We start from the raw sequence: 19,880 nt of genomic DNA, 5'->3' as shown, positions 1-19,880 counted from the left end.
TTTTACACACATTCTCTAAAATGGGCTTTGGACACACAAGATAGAAAAAGCTTCTGACCATATCTGAGCTCTCAAAGCAAACAAAGACAAACATCCTTGGGACACACGGGGGTAAAATAGTAAAAAAGTTGGTACGGGAAATTCAGCGATCGCCTCTCTCAGCCTCGGGCACAATAAGTACCAAAGGTGGGAATATTGTGTGTTGCAATGAAGAAAAAGTGGTCACAATTTGTAGAAATAGACACGGATTTAATCCAGCAGTGAAGATAATAAGCCTTTAACACATTTAAACCCTCTCATATGGATGAATCGTTCAATACCTGTGCGAGTCGGCTGATATTAATAGCAATGCATCTTTTCAACAGCCAAGATTGAAAATCAGCTTTAATTCTCATTTCTTTAATGGCATGAAGCTTTGTACTTTTTTTGCCTTTGTGCTCTTACTTCTATCAATATTTCCCAACTCTCTCCTAAAAATCTATTAAAACTTGCTTAGATAAGATTTGATATTATGAACAGAACCTGCTGGTGCTCTTTCAGTGTTTAACGCTCTCACTCCCAACCTGCTTAAAGGAGAAAAATATGATTTAAAAAATCATGAAAAAAATATGACAGTGCATTGGACAGAATACATAATCTTACATGGTCAATCGTTGAACCCTTTTTATTCTAATACATGGCTTTTTAGGCATTATTAATTCAGTTCTTTGTAATAAAATACTAAAATACATGCAACAAATTAAAATATAAATAAATACATAAAAGCAGCCTCAGATTTTTTTATTATTTATCTATTTATACATTAATAATCACTCAATTACAAGCAAATGGCTAAAGTTCGTTGGGCCCAAATTGCTTGGGTTCAGTCATTTTGTTATCTCCTCCACCACATAACCAGCAACAACCTTAATAATAACTAGTTAAATATCCACTGAGTGGCCACTTACACCAAACTAAAAAGCTTGTATTTTCAGAGCTGCACCGTCATCATTCACTTCAGCTGGCCTCATCACTCATGTTTTGCAGCTAGGGCTGCACGATATAGGAACAACAATTCTCACAGTAGCCATCCATCCATCTATTCTCTTGTAATATAATATTAATAATCTATTATATTTTTTCATATTTGTTGATGTCAATATATATCATGATATTATACCATGTCATTACTTGTCTCAAGTATAATAATATAATAAATTAAAAAATAATTATTCTCTGTCAGAAGACATGAAGAATATGATAAATGTACTATAGAAAATTATTATGATTTTTTTAATTTTATACTGTTTATGTATAATCTCAAAAACTGCCTCTAATCACACTCATGTCTCAATGACGTGGGCAGTGACTCTCATATATGGTGTGACTTGACCTCAAATCCGATGTAGTAGTTGAACCGTCTTTAGACCTTATGGCCTGGGAGCCAGTAATGAGGGTCAATTACTTTAATCTGACACTTTCCACTTTGTTTAATGGCATTTCATTTAAAATAAAGTGTGTTGTTGCATTCATGATATCACTGTGTATCTTCATCTTGTTCTTTTTTGTAAAAAGTGCGGTATGGGAGAACGTGTAAAGTCTCACACTTTAAATGCTGGCACTGCTTCCAATGGTAAAAAATCTCTACAGTGTTGCCTGCCTTTGTGTGAACATTCGACACAGCTCGCAACATAAGCTCTGCTGCTTCTTTGTCGTATTTTAAATAGCCAAATTATACAGACACACCGAAATTCCTTGATCCCGTTTTATCAGCAAAGTCCATTTGATCAGGGTTTCCGTGCCAAAACATAGTTAACAAAACTTTTTTTTAAGTTACTAAATAACTAAGTAAGTGAAATGCAATAGGTTAATAAAAGTAATACATACTTGTTACAATGTAAGAGTAAACAGAATACACTTAAACATCACTGAACCCGACCTTCATCTGAATGCTAGCTATGCCACATCTGAAACACAGCTATAGGGACCAACCCAGTCCAGCTGACTGGTAGCTCTCTGGGGCCCCTGTCCTGTGGATTTTACTGTATGCATTGAGGATGAAGGGACCCTCCGACCCATTTGTGCCCCAGGCCTTACCCACGATAGAGTGTTGTAAGTTGCATCACATGAAACGCTTTGTGACTTTGTTGTACTTGTACTGGGAATAACAAAGTTCTGATAGTGTACTGTTCCCCCTACTGTGGCCCAATTCCACTGCACCTCTGAAGTGCTTCCACAAAGAAACAATTCACTCTGTTGTTGGTTTAAACAGCCGATTTTCCACTCCATACTGAGCATGTCCTCAGTTCTTGGTCCCTCTGAAAAATCTCCTTTGATGCACCTTTCTTTGCTCGCCTCCCCCCACCCCCACACCCCCTCCCCCAAGTGGTTTGATGTAATTTGACTAGGTAGGTGACATCTCTTTTAAGAGAGGGGACAACTTGAAATGTCAGCTTCAGTGTGTTTACACAAAGAAAGGAGAAGAGGCAGAGGTACCAAGGAGGCGAGTCAGTAAACGTTTCACTCCTTTTCTCTCCTACTTCACATCTCCGTTTCTCCCTCTTCATTTGCGTTTTCTCCCCCTTTTCTCCTCCAGCCGATTTCTCCCTCTCTCTGAGTGTGACCTAGTTTGATCCTGAATGGTTTGGGGCTGTCTGTCTCTGAGATAAACTCATTTGCTCTGGATCATTTGGAGAGCAATGCCATTTCGCTCCCCCTACCCCCCACCACACGCTACCCCCGCTCTCCTCTACCCTCGATGTTATTTGGGGTTGCGAGCAACAGAATGCGTCGAACGCGCCCGGGTGTGCGCGTGTGCATATGTGTGTTCTTTAATCTGTTAAGTGGGGGGAGACATATGGGGAGAAAGGACAAAAAAAGCTCACACACAGAGCTGTCAGAAAATGAAAGGGGATCTCTGGCTTCAGATAAGGTTGTGAAGTGTTGCATATCCAAAGATATCTGTCTCACAAACACAGAGCACTGATAGGCAGATTTATTCAAAAAGGTCATGCTGCGCTTGCGCTTGTCTGCGTGCTATAGTGCGTTTGTATGAGCTGCAATATGCAATGGGATTTTAAGATCCCATCAGATCTGCTTCCCTATTAGAGACACATGTAGGTATGTGTGTTTTTGTGTGTGTGCTTTGTTTCTCTGCAGGCTGCCGAAGCTGCCGTACTGTACGAGAAAAGCCGTGGGTTGGACGGCTCTCATCTAGTCTCAGAAGGCTAATTACACTGAGTGCACAGTGATGGAGCTGCCTTGAAATTATTTATGATTCTTCCGTTGTCCCACTTGTTCTCATCAGCCAAGTCATCATCTGATGTGTCCTCAATTGGCAAATAATTTCTGATCCCCATCCTTCCGTTGTCCTCATTTTCTTTTGTTTTCTCCAGCAATTACAGTGCGGCCACCTCGTACACACAGAATATCTTCAAGCAGCCAAGAAGAGTTTGTCTGTATTGGAGCTTTGCTAGCTTTGGGAAAGGCTGATGCCAAAAACCTGACATTTAAAATTGATGTTTTACATCATTAAAACAATTTCAGCTATAAAACTCTCTTGTACCACAGCTGCACTCAATACAATTTCTCAGCCTTTAGCTTTTTCCTGGTTTCCTCTTCAGAGAGAACTCCAACAAAAAAGGACCCTGAAACATTATCAGTGCAACTATCAGCCCTTCAAAACTGTGTGCATTTGTTTTCAACATATCAGAGGTAAAACAGGCACCTGAATTTGAATTACAGAATCTTAAGAGCAGAAGAAAGCATACTCGCAGCCCCACTGTAGCCTGAGCGGCAGCACTTGTTTTTAGGCTGGTTTGTCTTGTCATAGAAATCCTCAAGTAATTAGTGCAAATATCTTCAAATAAAGCAGACACTAGTTCACATCATTACCATGATAAAGCTCAAGTTCTTTGAATAATTCAGCCAAAAAACAAATTTTTGCTCAATAAAAACATTAAATGATTTGAAAAACTCCTGTTTTAGTATTTCTAATATTCACTTCAAGCCCAAATCTCCAGCAAACACTCAGCTTAAATCAAAAGAGTGATTCAAATGGTGCTCATTTAGCTTGGAAAATCTGGTGACATAAATGGAAGAAAAGTGGTGACTTTACAGTTTGAATAATCAGCCTATATGTTCTGAGTACAGAAACCGGGCACAGTCGCCAGTAGGAGGCAACTGTACTCAGTGGCTAAAACTTTACCTCGAGACTTCAAAGCTGGACTGCACAGATGGGATGACACCACTGTGGCTATGTGGAGGACTATTTATGCAGGCCGGGGGTCTTGAACCTGCAGCTCCAGAACCTACATGTGGCGCTCTTGTCCATTTCCAGTGGCTCCTTTTGATATTGACACAAAATGAAATGAATATGAATATGGAAAGATTTGTTTACTTTCACTGCCAAGGCTGCTGGCTTACCAGTGTGTTTTATTTGCTCTTTATTTGTTTTAGTCTAATTTCAACTAAAATCCATTTCTTCTATTACTTTAAAAATAATGAAACCATATATTTAATTTATTGTGGGTTAAAATTAGGTAGGATCTTTTATACAAACACAGGTAGGGAACTTTGCTCGATTTAGCGTTATCCATCCATCCGCTTCTGCTTATCCTTTTCAGGGTCGCGGGGGGCGCTGGAGCCTATCCCAGCTGTCTTAGGGCGAGAGGCGGGGTACACCAGTCTGTCGCAGGGCTAACACATAGACAAAGACAACCATTCGCACTCACATTTACTACCACATTAACACCTATGGGCAATTTAGTGTTTCCAGTTATCCTAACCCCACTCAGTGCATGTCTTTGGACTGTGGGAGGAAGCCGGAGTACCCGGGGAGAACCCACGCAAACACAGGGGAGAACATGCAAACTCCACACAGAAGACCCTGGAATTGAACTCAGGACCTTCTTGCTAACCACCGTGCCACCGATTTAGCATTAGGGTAATCAAAATGAAACATTAACATACCAAATAATCATCTAAAGCTCACATCAGAGTAGTGAAGTGATTTTAATTTACAAGTACCAGAAACGTTGATAGAGTAATTCATAATTGGCAGGCTGTGTCACCTTCATTTTAAGCACATAATGTGTTTTGGAGCAAAATTCCTCAAAAACGGCTAAAGTCGGTTGCCGACCCTGGTATCGACCAATGAATGAGTCCAGCTGTATTCAATTGCATATATAGACAGACTACTCCTAAAACATGAGAATACTGTTTGCCTTTTCTAATCAATTGCTGTGTCTGTGGATTTGAAGTCAACAATAATTGCATGTTTAACCTCTGATACTACAGTCGCTGCAGGGGAGGTGTGCCAGAGGAGAGGTTTCTCAATGTAAAACAGCTGCAGTTACACATAAAATCCGCTTTAATGTGCAACACACCATTTAATTATGCAGATCTTTGCAGAGCTCTCTTTCTCTCGTTCTGCTTCTTTCTCTCCCACTCACCTTTTCCTTTCTCTTCCCCGCTCTCTCTCCCTCACTCACCATCTCTTGTACCTCTTTTCTGAAGTGCCTAGCTAAAAGGAAAGACATTTTTAGGTTCTAAGATTATAATCATTTCGTTTTTATTCATCATAATTGCTTGCTGATTGCAGTAATTTCTCTGCACTTATAATTTTAGAAGTCTTTTTAGTGCTTGGTGGCCGTATGCAGCAGGCCATATTTATAGATTTATGTTTATCCTGTCCGTGTGTGTGTGTGTGTGTGTGTGTGTGTGTGTGTTTGTGACTGTCTGTGAGTCAGTTTGTCTTTTCAGAGCTGGTAAATGCAAGAGGGCGCACTAATGTCGCTTTTTGTGAGTCAGAGTTGTTGTTGGTGATGGTGGTGGTGTGGGGGGCCTTGGGAAAAATAGGTGTTTTTCTAAAGGAAGGATAAAGAAACACAGGCATTTCTTCATGTTGGCACTCCAGCAGAGAGCAAGTGAACAACAGACTGAGCTATAAAGCGACGGAGAGGCTGTGAAACGGAAGGAAACAAAGTGAGTGTGACTTAATTGGAGGCATAAAGAAGCACAGTGCAGTAATCTGATGAAGGACTGAAGGACGATAAGTGTTAAAAGAGAAAAAGTCGTTAAAACATGGCATCGGAAAGAATGAGAAGATATAGAGAGGAGGGGAAAGGGGAGAGGAACTATGAGAGGCAGTTGTTTTTCCAGTGTCACTCACGGCCTCCCTCGGGAGTGTTTAGACCTTTAAAACCTCCTCTTTTCCAGAGGCCGCTAACACTCCTATCACCCTTTCCCCCTCCTCTTCCCTCCCCCGTTTCACTGCTACACATCTCTCCATCGCCCTCCTGCTTGAACTCCAGCACTGCTGAGTTTTCTCTCCTCCATCCCCGCCTCACTTTCATTCTGCTCTCTGTTTTCCTTCCTTCCTTCCTCTGTTTTCCTCTCCCATCGCTCCCCTTTTGTTCCCGCCGACTCTCAGATCTTCGTATTCTTTTCTCGACTCCCCTCCTGCTTCCCACCTTCCCTCCGACACTGAAGCTGCTATTTATAAATTGACTAACTGTACGTGAGCGTGGCGTTCGGGGATAGAGGCAGGCAGAATGAAAGGAAGTGCGCGAACTGTTTCGTGCTCGAGTGCAAAAACAAAGCTGTGCAACAAACTTCAGCTGCTGAATCTGTAACAGTCGTTCATATCCTGTCACACTGCATCGCGTCATGTTACATTTCAGGCACGCAGCAGCGGCGGTTTGTAGAAAAACCTGTTTCTTTTAAAGTTCTCGGAGGTCTTGAGCAATTTTTCTCAAAACATTTGGTTAACGCAGCTTTAAAAAAGTCTGAGGCAGCTATTCAATCAACTGTGAGTTTAGCGTTCACTTCTTGAAATGGCCTTTTATGGATGAGTGAACAGCAGCACCAGTCTTCAGTTCTGAGTATAACATCATTTCACTGGTTATTGTTACAACTCCCCATTTTCTACAGGACTGTGAATCTGTGCGACTTCTGCAAGACAGACATCGTTTGACTTGAAATTACAAAAAAATAGACTTTACTACGGGTGTGTGTTGCTTCACACACATTTTGAACGCTGTCTTTCGCTCACAGTCAATAAAGTCTGCAGAGCCCATGGACTGTATATAAGAAAAGGCATATAGCCTTGTATTGAGACAAGTGGCGCCGATGCTAACGTGTGTTAAACCCGCTTTCTTTCTTAAATGATGCCCATGCAGCACGATGAAGAAGATGAAGGAGGGTATGCTTCATTGGGGGGCCTCCCTTGTGACTGACACATCCCCAGTGTATCAGCTGGCAGTGTCCTTGGGCTGTCAGTCAGATCCGTAATGTCTGGTGTCAAGAAATCAAGACTGCAAAAGCCAAAATGCTACATTTGAGGCTCAAAAAGGGTGATGTCACAGTTGCTATGCTGTATATACGTTAACATAACAGTAAAGGGTAAACCTTTGAGATACCACAGCTGTCATAAATCTCTCAGGACCGCTGATTAACCAAAGCACATGGTTTAAACATAATGCCATCGCTGATGTTATCGACTGTTGATGCTGACCTGAAATTCCTGAACATTATAAGCAGACTTTTAGTTGAGCACTTGTTTTGCTGCGTGCTGTTTTTTTGGCGAGTTAATTTTTTTTATTTTTTTTATTCATGTTGTGTATCAGAGAGAGAGAGAGTTAAGAGCGGGCCTTGGGCGCAATGTGTTTCTCTGTTGGCTAATACAGCCCACACACTGGAGCCTTTCGCATGGGAGAGAAATGGAGCACTTTACACAGGGATTGTTATTTCAGTTTCATTTAAACTCCATGTGATACAGTAGCAATTTCTCACCACTTGAGTGTCACTTAGATAATAGCGTTATATCTGCAGATTTGGGGTGCTCAGCTGCCAGGCGATGGAGTGAAAAACGGACAGAAATAGACGGAGCTAAACAGGAGTGAAGGTCTGCTGTGGTGCGTTTGTGCACACCAGTGAATTCTCACCCACTCGTTTTTTACATTTAAAAAGTGTTGCTACAGTGTGAAGCCTAGGCTATTGATTGAAGAGTATAAATGTTTGATAATTCAGATAAATATTCTACGACTCCAATAGGAACCAGCGCTGATGAGGAAATCGGCAGCTGTGTTAGATAAACATTGAATCTAATGGATGAGGTGAGTGAACGTGAAAGGTGAGGTTTTCTACAGTTTGTTTGAACCAAAAAAATAGAGCAGAATTTGTGTTGACTCACCACAGATGAAACATCCATGTGGGAGATTTAAAAAGTTGAAGTAAATAAACAGAATCAAATGGACTTGGCCTTGCGGGTCATAAATAAGTGATTTTAAAACTTTTTGGTTGTTCTGGTTTTTTCAGTTTATGTTGAACTTCGGCTTGAACTAGGAGCTGGAAATAAAAGGTATATCGTTATGTTAAGGCATGTTTGCATCCATATATGGTGCAAATTTTGAAGAAAGGTATTCCCTATGATGTCCACCAACCACTGCAACACAGTGGAAATGAGGCAAGAAGGTCCTGGGTTTGAATCCACTGGCCAGCTGTTGGCTTTCCTTGTTGAGTTTGTGCATTTTCCCTCTGCCTGCATTGGATCACTCCAGGCAATCCCAGAGCTTCCTCCCACAGTCCAAAGTAATGCTATTAGATACACTGGTGATCCTAAATTGGCAATATATGTGAATGTGAGAAGGCTGTCTGCCTCTCTGTGATAACCCTTTGATAGACTGGTGACCTGTCCTGGATGTAGAAGTGAAAGATTTTGGAAAGGGTTATAAGGGTATTTCTAAGGTTTGGGGACTGCAGCGAGAAAATGGAAAATGGAGAAGCTGGAGTGGCTGGACTACCAAAATTACTCCAAGAGCACAACAACGACTCATACAGGAGGAAATAAAAGAACCAAGAGCTAAAGAACAGCAGGCCTCACTTGTCTCAGTTATGGTCAGAGATCCTGATTCAACAACAAGAACTATAATAAGATAAGAGGCTGGACAAAAATTGCATCCATAGGAGTGTTCCAAGGAGAAAACCACTGCTGACCAAAAAGAACACAAAGACTCGTCATCTTGATGATCCCCGATACTTTTGGGAAAATATTCTTTGGACTGATGAGACAAAAGTTTAACTTTGGAAAGTTTGAGTCTCGTTACATTTGGCACAAAACTAACACAGCAACAGTCAACAAGAGTTAGCGTGATGGTCTGAACGTCAGTTCATGCCCTAAAGCTAAATCACACTTGGGATATGCAGCAAAGCAATGATCCGAAATACAGCAGCAAGTCCAACTCTGAAAGCTAAAAAACAAAAACCAAATTAGAGTTATGGAGGTTTGGTTTTGGCCAAGTCAAATGTCCGAAATAAAATCTGATTGAGACGCTTTGGCAAAGGCCTTGAACATACTGTTCACGCTCAAAAACCTTCCAGTGTGGCTTAATTTAATCAATTCCGCAATAAAAGAGTTAAAATTCCAACAATGTGAAAGACTTATTGAAAGTTATCCCAAGTGCTTGATTGCTGTTCGTGCTGCCAACGGGGGTAGATTTGAATAGATTTTTCCCTTAATATGAAGGGAGAGGCCCCAGGTTAGACCCAGGACACACTGGAGAGATTATATATCTCGACTGGCCTGGGAACACCTTGATGTTCCCTCAGACAAGCTGGAGGAGGTCGCTGAGGAGAGGGAGGTCTAGGCTTCTCTGCTTAGGCTGCTGCCACCAAGAGCCGGCCCCGGATAAGTAGAAGAAGATGGATGGATGGATGGATGGATGGATGGATGGATGGATGGATGGATGGATGGATGGATGAAATCATCATTTGAAAACTGCATTTTGTATGTTCTCGGGTTGCTCTTTTTCTAAGGTTAAAATCTGGAATATGTGACAAAGATGCAAAAAAAGAAGTTAGCAAGACAGTTTAACGTAAGTAAAGCAGTATCCTGCAAAACCCGACCTTTTTAATCGCATCAAGCTGGCAAAGCTCGCTTCCAAGTTTTCCAGAGGACTATATTTTTTAAAACCCGCTGGCATGAGCCAATTTAATATTCTAGTTGCTTTAAATCTAACCAAACAACCAGATAAAATCCCAAACGCAGAATGCAAAATCAAACATCCATAATTGAGCTGTCATAGTTTGCTCTGCTCTTCATATTCTGACCCTGTGCTCTGATAGTCATGGCTTGCAAATTGATAAGAGCTCTGGTTTTCTATCTCTTTCCATACTTATGTAAATTAATTTCTCTCTTGTGTCCACACATACTGCCTGGCATTTCCTGACCTTTTATTTTTGGGACCCTTTACTTCGGGGCCTCTCTTGTGGCCACGTAAAGATGGACGGCTGTCAAAAATGAAAAGAACGGTTAGCGATTGGTCCTGTTATTACCCTATTTATCTAAAAATAGAATATTGTCCTCATCAGTGACATTTTCAAGAGTTAAACGTGAAAACTTTGTTGAATATTCAGCTGCTCAAAGAAACTAGAAGAAATTGCATTCAGTTTATCTGCCTCTATTGAAGCTGCACATAAAGGCAGATGGATCGAGGCAAGCTTACTGTTGCAATGTGCAATTCAACATCTCCGCTCCGCCTGCAGTCAGAACAACAGGTGGGTTTGACGAGGATATTGCCTGATGCTTTTCGCCTGTTCAGAAGTGGATTTTCTGAGAGATTATTAAGACCAGTTTTGCATCTGCCCTGCTAGAAACAAACTGCTTTCCTCTTCCATCCACCTTCCCTTCCCTCCAGGGCTGTACCCTGCTTTACATCCTCCATCTCTGACCAATCAGGTTTCTGTGCCTCTCCGGGTAAGAAAAAAAATAAAATAAGCCCATTCCCCCACCCACCACTTCCATATTTTCCACGCTGCTTCTGTTGTGCGCCACCGTGACTCATTGTTTATTGAAAAGGCAGTCTGTTATTGACCACAAAAAAAATCAATGGCAAACATCCGCAGTGTAAACTTTGATAACACCGTGGAATACATCAAACAAGCATGCAAAGAGAAAAGAGGAAGCTGCATTTATGTTTGTGTGGTTTTACAGTTCGAGCAATGAGGTAAGGCTGGTGTTACCTTCTCCTCCCCCTCCCTCCATCTGCCTCCCCTCATTTTCCTCATTCCTTCCCACATCTCCCATCTAGCTTCATTTCTTCTTCATGTTTACCCCTCTTTCCCCTTCTCATTCTATTCCTCGCCTTTTCCCTCAGACTGTGTATGTGATCATGCATAACTTAGACTTGCTAACTCTTCTGTCTGTGGCCAATATGGCAGACGTGGTAACTGTGAAAACACACACAGACACACACACAGGCCTGGATTTATCCAATTAATATAAAATACTTGCCATATCTATCTATTTATCAATGTATCTATAAGCTTGGAACAGAGTGCCACCTGCTGGCCAGGAAGCGCAAATACATCCTTATTTTATTCATGGGTAAAATCAAACACTGGTTGATCATATGGACAACTTACAATTAAGGTGTTTGCTTATATAATTAGCAATAATATAGTTTATTTACCTTTTTATTTTTACAATTATTTCATGCCTCTGAAACCTCTACAGCCATTTCAATAGAATAATCACCTTAATGAATGATCAAAAAATATAAGTGATTTAACCAGTCTATTGTTGTGTTTCATTTTTTGTTTGTTTTTTTCATTTAAAAGTGTCGTATTCATGTTGTTTTTGCCTTATCAATTGTATCAATGCACTCGAGGCTAATGGCTTTATACCCAGGAAACAGATTTGTGTGATTGTTGCAAATATGTTTTCATGCAATGTGTCTCAAAAGCTACGATTAAAGAGAAGAGTCAAACAGTTCTGTGTGCTGTATTTACAGTGCTGTTTGTTTCATGTTGCACCAGCAACAAAGGTTGCTTTTTTTTTTATTTATATATTTTTTAGATAAACACTCAAACATCAGCTAAACATAATGCTAAACGAGTGGAAATTGTGTGGGCTATTATCCTTTTATCATCCCCTTATCAAATGCAGTAGTGTGTGTTTCCTTCAGTGTTACTGATGAAATAGGTCTTCATAAGGGGAGAACAAAAACCTGTGAAAAACAGCTCAACCCTCCCTTTTGTTGTTTCTGCCAAACTCCCTGTGATAGTCAGCAGTTGAGCAGAACGATCCATGCTGGATATTGTGTGCCGTTTGCAGCTGCTGTCAGCCTGTTCTTCTCCCTCTCTCTCATTTTTTTTTCTTTTAAATAAGAGCGAACGGTAATGAGAGGCTTTTACAGTCAATTCAGATGCCTCACTGCCCTCTGGAAATCATAAACAGGCTCTTAATTGAAGGGAAATGTCGAGGTCAGCATGAGGCTCAGCTGAAGATTTACAGCATTCATGAGTGTTGGCGTATAACAGAGAGCTTAGAAGTGCTTTCATTTACTAGAATTCCTATGAATTCTTTATGTCTCTCTTTCTTTGTATCTGTGTTCCCGTGTCACCTTTTATTGGTGCATACATTGCTGACACCGAATAGAAAGTTGGCTTTGATTTTCTAGGTCTTGTACAGCTTCTTGTGATGGCTCATTTTACTCACGCGCCATTTTTGCATGTGCGTGTTTGCTGTTTGTTTAACATGTTTTCCTCGGTTTCAGTTTTATGTTTCTCACAGCTACAAATTATCTTCTTTCACAGAGATTGCTCGTGCAAAAAAAGGAAAAAACACATAAAAGAACAAATTTTTGCAAGTGAGCAACATTAAAGTGCCAGTAGCAGCCATATGAAATTTAAATGAACTGCTGATAATCTTCTCCCTCTTTTCTCTCTGTTTTTCATTCGCGTCTCTTCTCTGTGTCCCCTGCAAGAAGAGGAACGACAACTCATCCAGGGTCCATCAACAGGTGCCGTAATAGGAGCGATCCTGGGTGCTCTCATCTTCATCTCCATAGTCATCATCGGCACCATCTTCTTCATCCGCAACCGGCAGGAGGATGCAGAGTAAGTCTTCATTAGCAATCCTGTATCTACTTAATCGTTTATTTAACCTCCTGAGCAAAACTAATCCCCCCTCGAGGACTAAGGCTCATTAAGACTTGTTATATGTCATGAGGGAACCCACCAGAGGAAGCTCTGTGACAAATCCTGACCTGAAGTTTACAGCATGAGGCTGCTGGGAGATTTTATTCCCAAAATGTTCTGCTCTAAGCTCCCATTTCAGCTCCTGCAGTTCCCCTCCTGGGCTTCAGCTGTAAATGGAGATTTATTAAACTCCAGTTTGAAGGAGTGGTTTTCCAATCTGAGGCTTCTTGTAGAGGCCTCCAGTAAATTAACAAACATGCAGCTATTGTTTACCGCCTGTTTGCTGAGTCAGGGGTTAATTAGATTTTGTTGCAGACGCCTTGCTGATGCTCTAAAGTGCAGCTACTTCCAGTAAACTGATGCAACAAAAAAGATGGAATTTATGGTGATTACTAAGGATAAATTATTAACCATAAATAATGCTTGCAGAGTCAGGGTCAGAGTAAACATCTACTGAGTGATTAATAATTCTGATTAAGGGTAGGAAGAGAACTTCTGTCCTTACTTTTGAACTTACAAATTTTCCAGCGCTGCCTCGTGTTTCCTGCCTCGGGCTTCATATGTTTCACACCAAGAAAGCATCATTTTCTTAAAATCTGAAGAAAAACTCAAAGTTTATAACATGACAGAAAATCTCAGGAACTGGTGCCATTTCAAGGCCAAGACCCTGCAAACCCATTATGTCTGTTTTCCGGCAACTGCAGTGGCTTTATTTATGTAATCAGCAATATGTAAATCTTAAAATGTCCACAGCAAGCAAAGCTGTTGAGATTTTTAAAGCGCCCATTTATTTGGCTCACTTTGTTTTAAGGTTGGAATGTGTCAGGCAAATAAACAGGTTTCCCTTTCAGCTGCAACACCTTGAAGATAAGAAGGTAAATCTTTATCTGGAACCAATATTTTGCTTTTAATGCAACATCAGAATCGTTGATAAACTAAACCAGCAATTCCCAAAGTCAAGAGTGAATTATACTTCTGCGTCAGATGTACGTCCCAACTTCTGCCAAAACCAAACCGGGATAAACCCTGTCCTGCAACCTTCTACGTAACCTGATGTGCACCTCCCGAGAACTACATACCACAAAGGCTTGAATGGCGTGGAAGGTTGTGGTGTAGGAATAGTGTAGCCTACAGTGTGTAGAGCCATTCACGTGGCTTTGCTCACTACCCTGTAGTAATTATAGCTTATTACACATCACTATACCCATCAACCCTAAGGGGCAAGGGTGTCACCCAGTGGTTTGTGGGTGGGGCTGCTGAGGTGGCCCCACTCACCTCTTCACGGCTAACTGCCCCTTAGTTTTATCTACTCCTTACAAATCAAGAGTTTTGGTGAGAAGGTGTAGATGAGCGCTGCTGCCCAGCAGTCAGATGTTCATGTCACATCTGCCCGCTCTATTCACTACACATATCACCTCTGGGGGTAGTTAGTGCGTCTTCTTACACCCCTGTTGGGGCGGAGGTGTGTGTGTGTATGACTGGGCCTGAGTTTGGGACTTGTCCCCTGTGGGACATGGTTGCAGAGGGCGGGGGGTTGCTCCTCTTACTGCTCCCAGTTGGTCATTACTGCCTCTTCGTGGATGTCGGTAGTTGGTGGTGCGACGCACATGGCCAGATGATCTGGCGTGTTCGCTGACCCGCTTCCTTGGAGGTTGTGTTTCAGGGTGGCTCAGGCCTTGTTGTGGTGGGGGTCTCTGGGGGGGTGTTGGGCCGTTATCAGGAGCCTGGGGCACAAGGCCTCCGGGGCCTGTCCTTGGCTCGTGTCTGGTGGATGGTCAGCTGCCCATTGCTCCCAAGGAGCCCATTGCTCCTTTGGGGCTCTTGCCCTGCAGCCGTGGGGGATCCGTCTGGGGCCGCTGTCTTCCTTCTGCTTTGCTGGGCATGCAGTTATTATTGTGACATGCGGCCTCTTCAGTACTCTTGGTGGGCTGCGGATGGCCCGGGTCTCCTGGGCCTTCCTCTGTCTGGTTCTGGCTCCCAGGGGCCGTGTTGCGGCGTCTAATCCTCTTTATCAAGTACTTTCATGACAAATGCACACACACTTTGTTTGTTTTTGTTGTTATTTCTCTGTCACTTGGTTTGTCTTTTGACTGTGTTTTGTTACAAATGCAGCAACTGATGACCTGTCATGTTTTATTTGTACTTGGTCCTTTATTATTGTTTTTTCCTATTTTTCTCTTTTCTCTTCTCTTTTCTTATGCCTGACAGCTCTGCATTCTTACACTCCACATATATAAAATAAAACTTTAAAAAAACAGATGAGCAAGAGAAGCCTATAGAGTTTATAGACCTTCTCCAACCAGATGTGTTTGCCACAACGATGCATTCAGACCATGATTCTGCTTGTCAAAGCTGCCGGACAGACCGGGTTATTAAAAAATAAATAAATAAAAGTTGTGTCTTACTGGTGTCACCAACAGCTTTCAAAGGGTACAACAAGGTGAGCATTCTCCATTTCTGCTTTGCATCACATTTTTCACAGTTTCTCTAACACTTGGTGAGTAGTTTGGCTGTTTGCAGACAAACCTCTGGTGACCACGGCAACCGGCTCACAGCCAAAGTGATCACAAGGAGGTTTTCAGTGCAGTACTGTATACCTCTTCAGCTACAACTACTCACCAACTGGTCACAGAAAACATTTTCCCAAGCAGCCACAGGTCTCTGCAACCAATTGGGGAATATGTTTTTCTATTGTGACCAACAAACTGGCCTCTAGGTTGGTGTGACTGAGGCCTAAGGCTACCAAGCGTGATTAGCATCTATATTGACTGATTGTAGGTTGCATTGCACAGATACAGATACCTTTAGTTATTACTTAGTAATGCTATAATTTCACTCTCCAAACCTGAAGAACAAACGTTTTGGACTGCATATCAAATAGCATTATTTGCTAGGTAATTGCATTAAAAAGGCTCAAAAATCACAGGCTATGGTGGTAGATGCTCTTTTGGAACCAGCTTCAAGTGGCCACTCCAAAAACTTCAGTTTTTGGCAGTTTAGCTTTGGCTTCATTTTTCAGCTCTAAGCATGATGCTTGGATGAAACTAGGGTGAATATTGGAGCCCAGAAACACAACTCCACGTGAATGAATGCTGGTACTGCATTATTTCTGCTGGGTGATAAGGTTATTGTTGTTATTTTTGACTTGTTAGGAGAGGCTTTACTGTGTGGTTTCGTAGAGGCTTTTAAAGGTTTCTTAAATAAAGCTGTGGATCTTATTTTCAAATCCTACGTGTTAACGGGTTCTCCAAGTCCATCTACGGTAGCACGCGTTTTTAAAAAACGTTTTCTAAAATTGATTTCTTAACCATCAGCACTTATTTTTCTTTAACTCAAAATGTTTTGGGTTTTTTTCCTCATAGTGCCGAATTTTGTAAGAAAAGAATCTAGATTAAATGATAACAGCATGTGATATCTTTGTAGTTTGACATTTCAAGACTTTATACTTCTGTGATCTCTCAGTGGCCCAAGTTGTTTCTCCGTTGAATACAAAGAAATCTGATGTCTTAACGAAACAGAGATCAATACCACATTATCTTTGTCTTTTGTCCAATCAGGGGCCCACCCAAGCACAAGCCCCCTCCCCCAGTGAAGGCAGGCAGCTCAACAGAAATGGTGAGTGGTCGGCGCGGTTTCAGATCAATCCTTATTGTCACCACAATTATATTCCACTCACACACACAAATACACACACAGTCCATTTGGACACTCATGATGGGGCTAATGGCTATTGATCGGAGATCCGAGTTGGCTTACGTGTGTCGAAATAATTAGCTTGGTTTTTCGTAAAGAGGTCCATTAGAGCACTCCTCTCCTCGCCATGTCTGTTACTTTATTCCATCACTCACATTTTGATACGCTTGAGCCACATTATGTAATGTGACTAAAACTCTATAATTTTATGTTGATTAGATTGTATAAAAGATGTCTAAAAGGCTATAAATGCCTTGGCTGAAAGGAAGGTTCACAGGGTTCAACAGTGGAAGTTTATTAGGCATTTACAGGATTTTCTACAAAGCGCCGACTGTAGAACATGACCAAATGACAGCATTATCTCTCTAGCTCTATATTTATGCATAACTCTTTGAGGGCAAGTCTCGGCCAAGTCACAAGGCTTTTCTTTTAACATTTTTCTTTCAAAGTTGCTGTCAGTGGGAGTTTTTTACATATCTTAGATAGTGTTCTTTTGATGCCTAATGATTGAATATTCCAGCCGTATGATCGTGCAAATGCAAATTTTGAGGGAGCCACATCTCAAGTCTATGTTATCTTGTTAAAGAAAGATAAATGCATTCAAACTTTTGACTTTCATAGTTAGAACCAGCATTCCTATCAATTATGATAACCCTGTGCTCGCCAGTGTCCTGTAATTGAAATCTTGGGACAAGACTGCTAAAAGTATATTAATTGGGGCAAGCCGCTGGGTGTTTATAGAGAACGTAAGAAGTCTACAGCTTCATTTGGAAGAAAAAACTTCAGGGAGTACATTTGTAATGCCTAATTAAACAGGAAAGTGGTGAAATCTCCATTTTAGTAGAATGTAAATTTTGCTATAAACTGTGATAAATGTTCTCAACAGCATCAGTCATTTTTTGAACAGGCCTTCATTTTCTTATGCAAATAAATTACACCAAACTTGTCAGTGCAATATTTAGTGGTCTAATCACAATCTAGATTACAGCAGTTACTTTGACGTTATTATAATCAATAAAAACAACTGATAGGGCTTTAAAATAACAACTGAGTCACTGTAATAATCTTAGATCTCTTGTAAAAGTGGAGTGCTCTTTAAGCATCCGAATGCAAAAACTGTAAACAAGTTTTGTAGTGCTAGGATCACACGTGAGCTAGCATGGGTAGCATAGAGCTAAACAGCCCATGTGAAGAGCAAAGACAGGAATAGAAACTGAATTTTGGATTTTTTTGGCCTTTTCATTCATCTAGATTCATAACAAATTACCAGCAAATGGTGAAGTCTTGAACTGGATGCCTTTCAGTCATAATCTGGATATCATGGCTACACCTGAAAACTGGCCATTGTCCTTCTCAGGCTAGCCTTCATCAGCTGAGGTTTCATCACTTTCCAAACATCAAATTAAGTTGTGCAGAAACGCATGTAGACTTGAGCCATTAGGTGAGGACACTTGCCTGTTAACCCTCTAAGTCATCCAGGTTTTGATGTGAGTCGGTTTTAAAGATTGTTTTTTATTTGTTCCCTGATTGCTAATACATTTGAGAACAATTTAATAGAAACTAAAAATGCATGTTGCATAGGGTTACAATTAGCAATAGGACAGATGGCCTCACATTTGACTCTGTATACTGTGTATACTTACATACAGAGCAGTTCATGGTCAATTCAAACACTGCAAGGTCATCTGGCTGCAAAACAATCCCAAATCATCACCCCTTCATCATCACGCTTCACTCTTGGTATAGCTGGTACAAGGTGCATGAGCTTAAACGCTGTGTGGCACCACCCATTATGGCTAAACATCTCTGCTTTGGTCTCATCTGTCCAAACAACATTGCTCAAAAAATCTTGTGGTTTGTTTAGATAAACTTTGCAAACCTAAGCTGTGCTGTCATGTTGTTTATAGAGAGAAGAGGCTTCTCCTGGAAACCCTTTCAAAAAAGCCATACTTGTCAAGTCTTTTTTAATTGTACTGACATAAAGTCAAAAATCAAATAGGTTAAGATGTAGCTCTGAGTTGTTTTGCAATTACTTTGAGTACTGCATCGTCTAACATTCAGATTTAACTGCTGGGCCATCCAATCCCGGGAATATTGGGCACTGTGTTAACACACACCTGAATGGTCCAGACCAGCAAGCTCCCAAAACCTCACTTAGCTGTTACTTACCCTCTTAATTGCTATAGAAACATGTGGGTGTAGTTCACAGGGCCGCACAAAATCCTGTGAAAATTCTTTTTCACATGACTGTAGGGTCAGGGTCACCACCAGTCAGTAGGATAAGCCCAGACTCAGTACAGGCACAGTCATGGTGCTGACACATTTACACCTTGCTCAGACGACGTTCAGTTTTTCCTGAAGAATACTGAAGTCAATAGTCCCTTTTGTTCCACACTCACATGCCTTTGGTTTGTTATAGAACAATGCAGCCGACTGAAAAGAACAGCATGCATTTTCTATAAAAATCATCTGAAATGGCTCTGCCATGGAGATAACTAAGTAGACTGCGGTGATAATTCAGGCAGACTTTTGTCCTACATCAATATTACAGGTGTTTTTATAATCCGTCACTGAAGCTTTTCAAATGGAACATAAAGTACTCAGCTGAGGTTTCTGATGAGATGACAACAGAATGAAAAAATAAAGATTAAATTAAGGTAAAGACCTTAAGACCATCACTTAGTAGCCAAATAATCCAGTGTCCACAGTTTAAAAAATTCTTCTCTGAGTTTCGGGTTCATGATATCATGGTAACCCTCCCTAACCTACCACAGCTTGACTACAAGTAGTGTTCAGCTGGTGTAAAAAGAACCAAGGGAGACTTCAAAACAGATACATGATCACCTCCAGGATAAAGGTACAAGAGTGCGGACACACCTCCCATGGCTTTCTGAATGAAAATGGGCTCCATGGAAGAAGACCCCACTTTTGAAAGAGAAACATAAAAAAAACCCAGCTGTTTGTTCAAATGCATGCTGACAGGCCACATTGCTTCTGGGAGAATATTCTTTGGACAGAAAAAAAACAAAATTAGAGCTTTTTGGTAAGTCGCATCAGCTTCATGTTCACAAAAGAAAATTTTCAAAGAAAGATCAAAGGAAATCCTCCCTATGAAATATGGAAGAGGCTTACTCATGTTAGAAGGTTGCTTTGCTGTGCCGGTCGCAGGGGTGCTTCAATCTGTGCAAGGCAGAGTGAAATCATAAAAAAGACACGTATTTGTTGAA

General features: G+C 41.1%; 1 protein-coding gene across 2 annotated transcripts in view; it reads left to right on the top strand.

The window, feature by feature from the left end:
* pvrl2l (PVR cell adhesion molecule related 2 like) overlaps positions 1-19,880 on the top strand; it is a 317,496-nt gene that overhangs the window by 289,780 nt on the left and 7,836 nt on the right. Inside the window, exons 7-8 of one of the 2 annotated variants that reach the window (XM_039605480.1) lie at positions 12,750-12,879; positions 16,518-16,575. In XM_039605480.1, the coding sequence (XP_039461414.1) occupies positions 12,750-12,879; positions 16,518-16,575 (188 nt within the window). Of the gene's footprint in view, positions 1-12,746; positions 12,880-16,517; positions 16,576-19,880 lie in introns of both variants that reach the window. The other variant, XM_039605479.1, reaches the window with a different exon arrangement.

The sequence above is a fragment of the Oreochromis aureus genome, linkage group 22 (assembly GCF_013358895.1).
Source record: "Oreochromis aureus strain Israel breed Guangdong linkage group 22, ZZ_aureus, whole genome shotgun sequence".
Lineage (NCBI taxonomy): Eukaryota > Metazoa > Chordata > Actinopteri > Cichliformes > Cichlidae > Oreochromis > Oreochromis aureus.
Note: the sequence above shows the minus strand (reverse complement) of the source record. Positions and strands in the feature narration are given on the sequence as shown.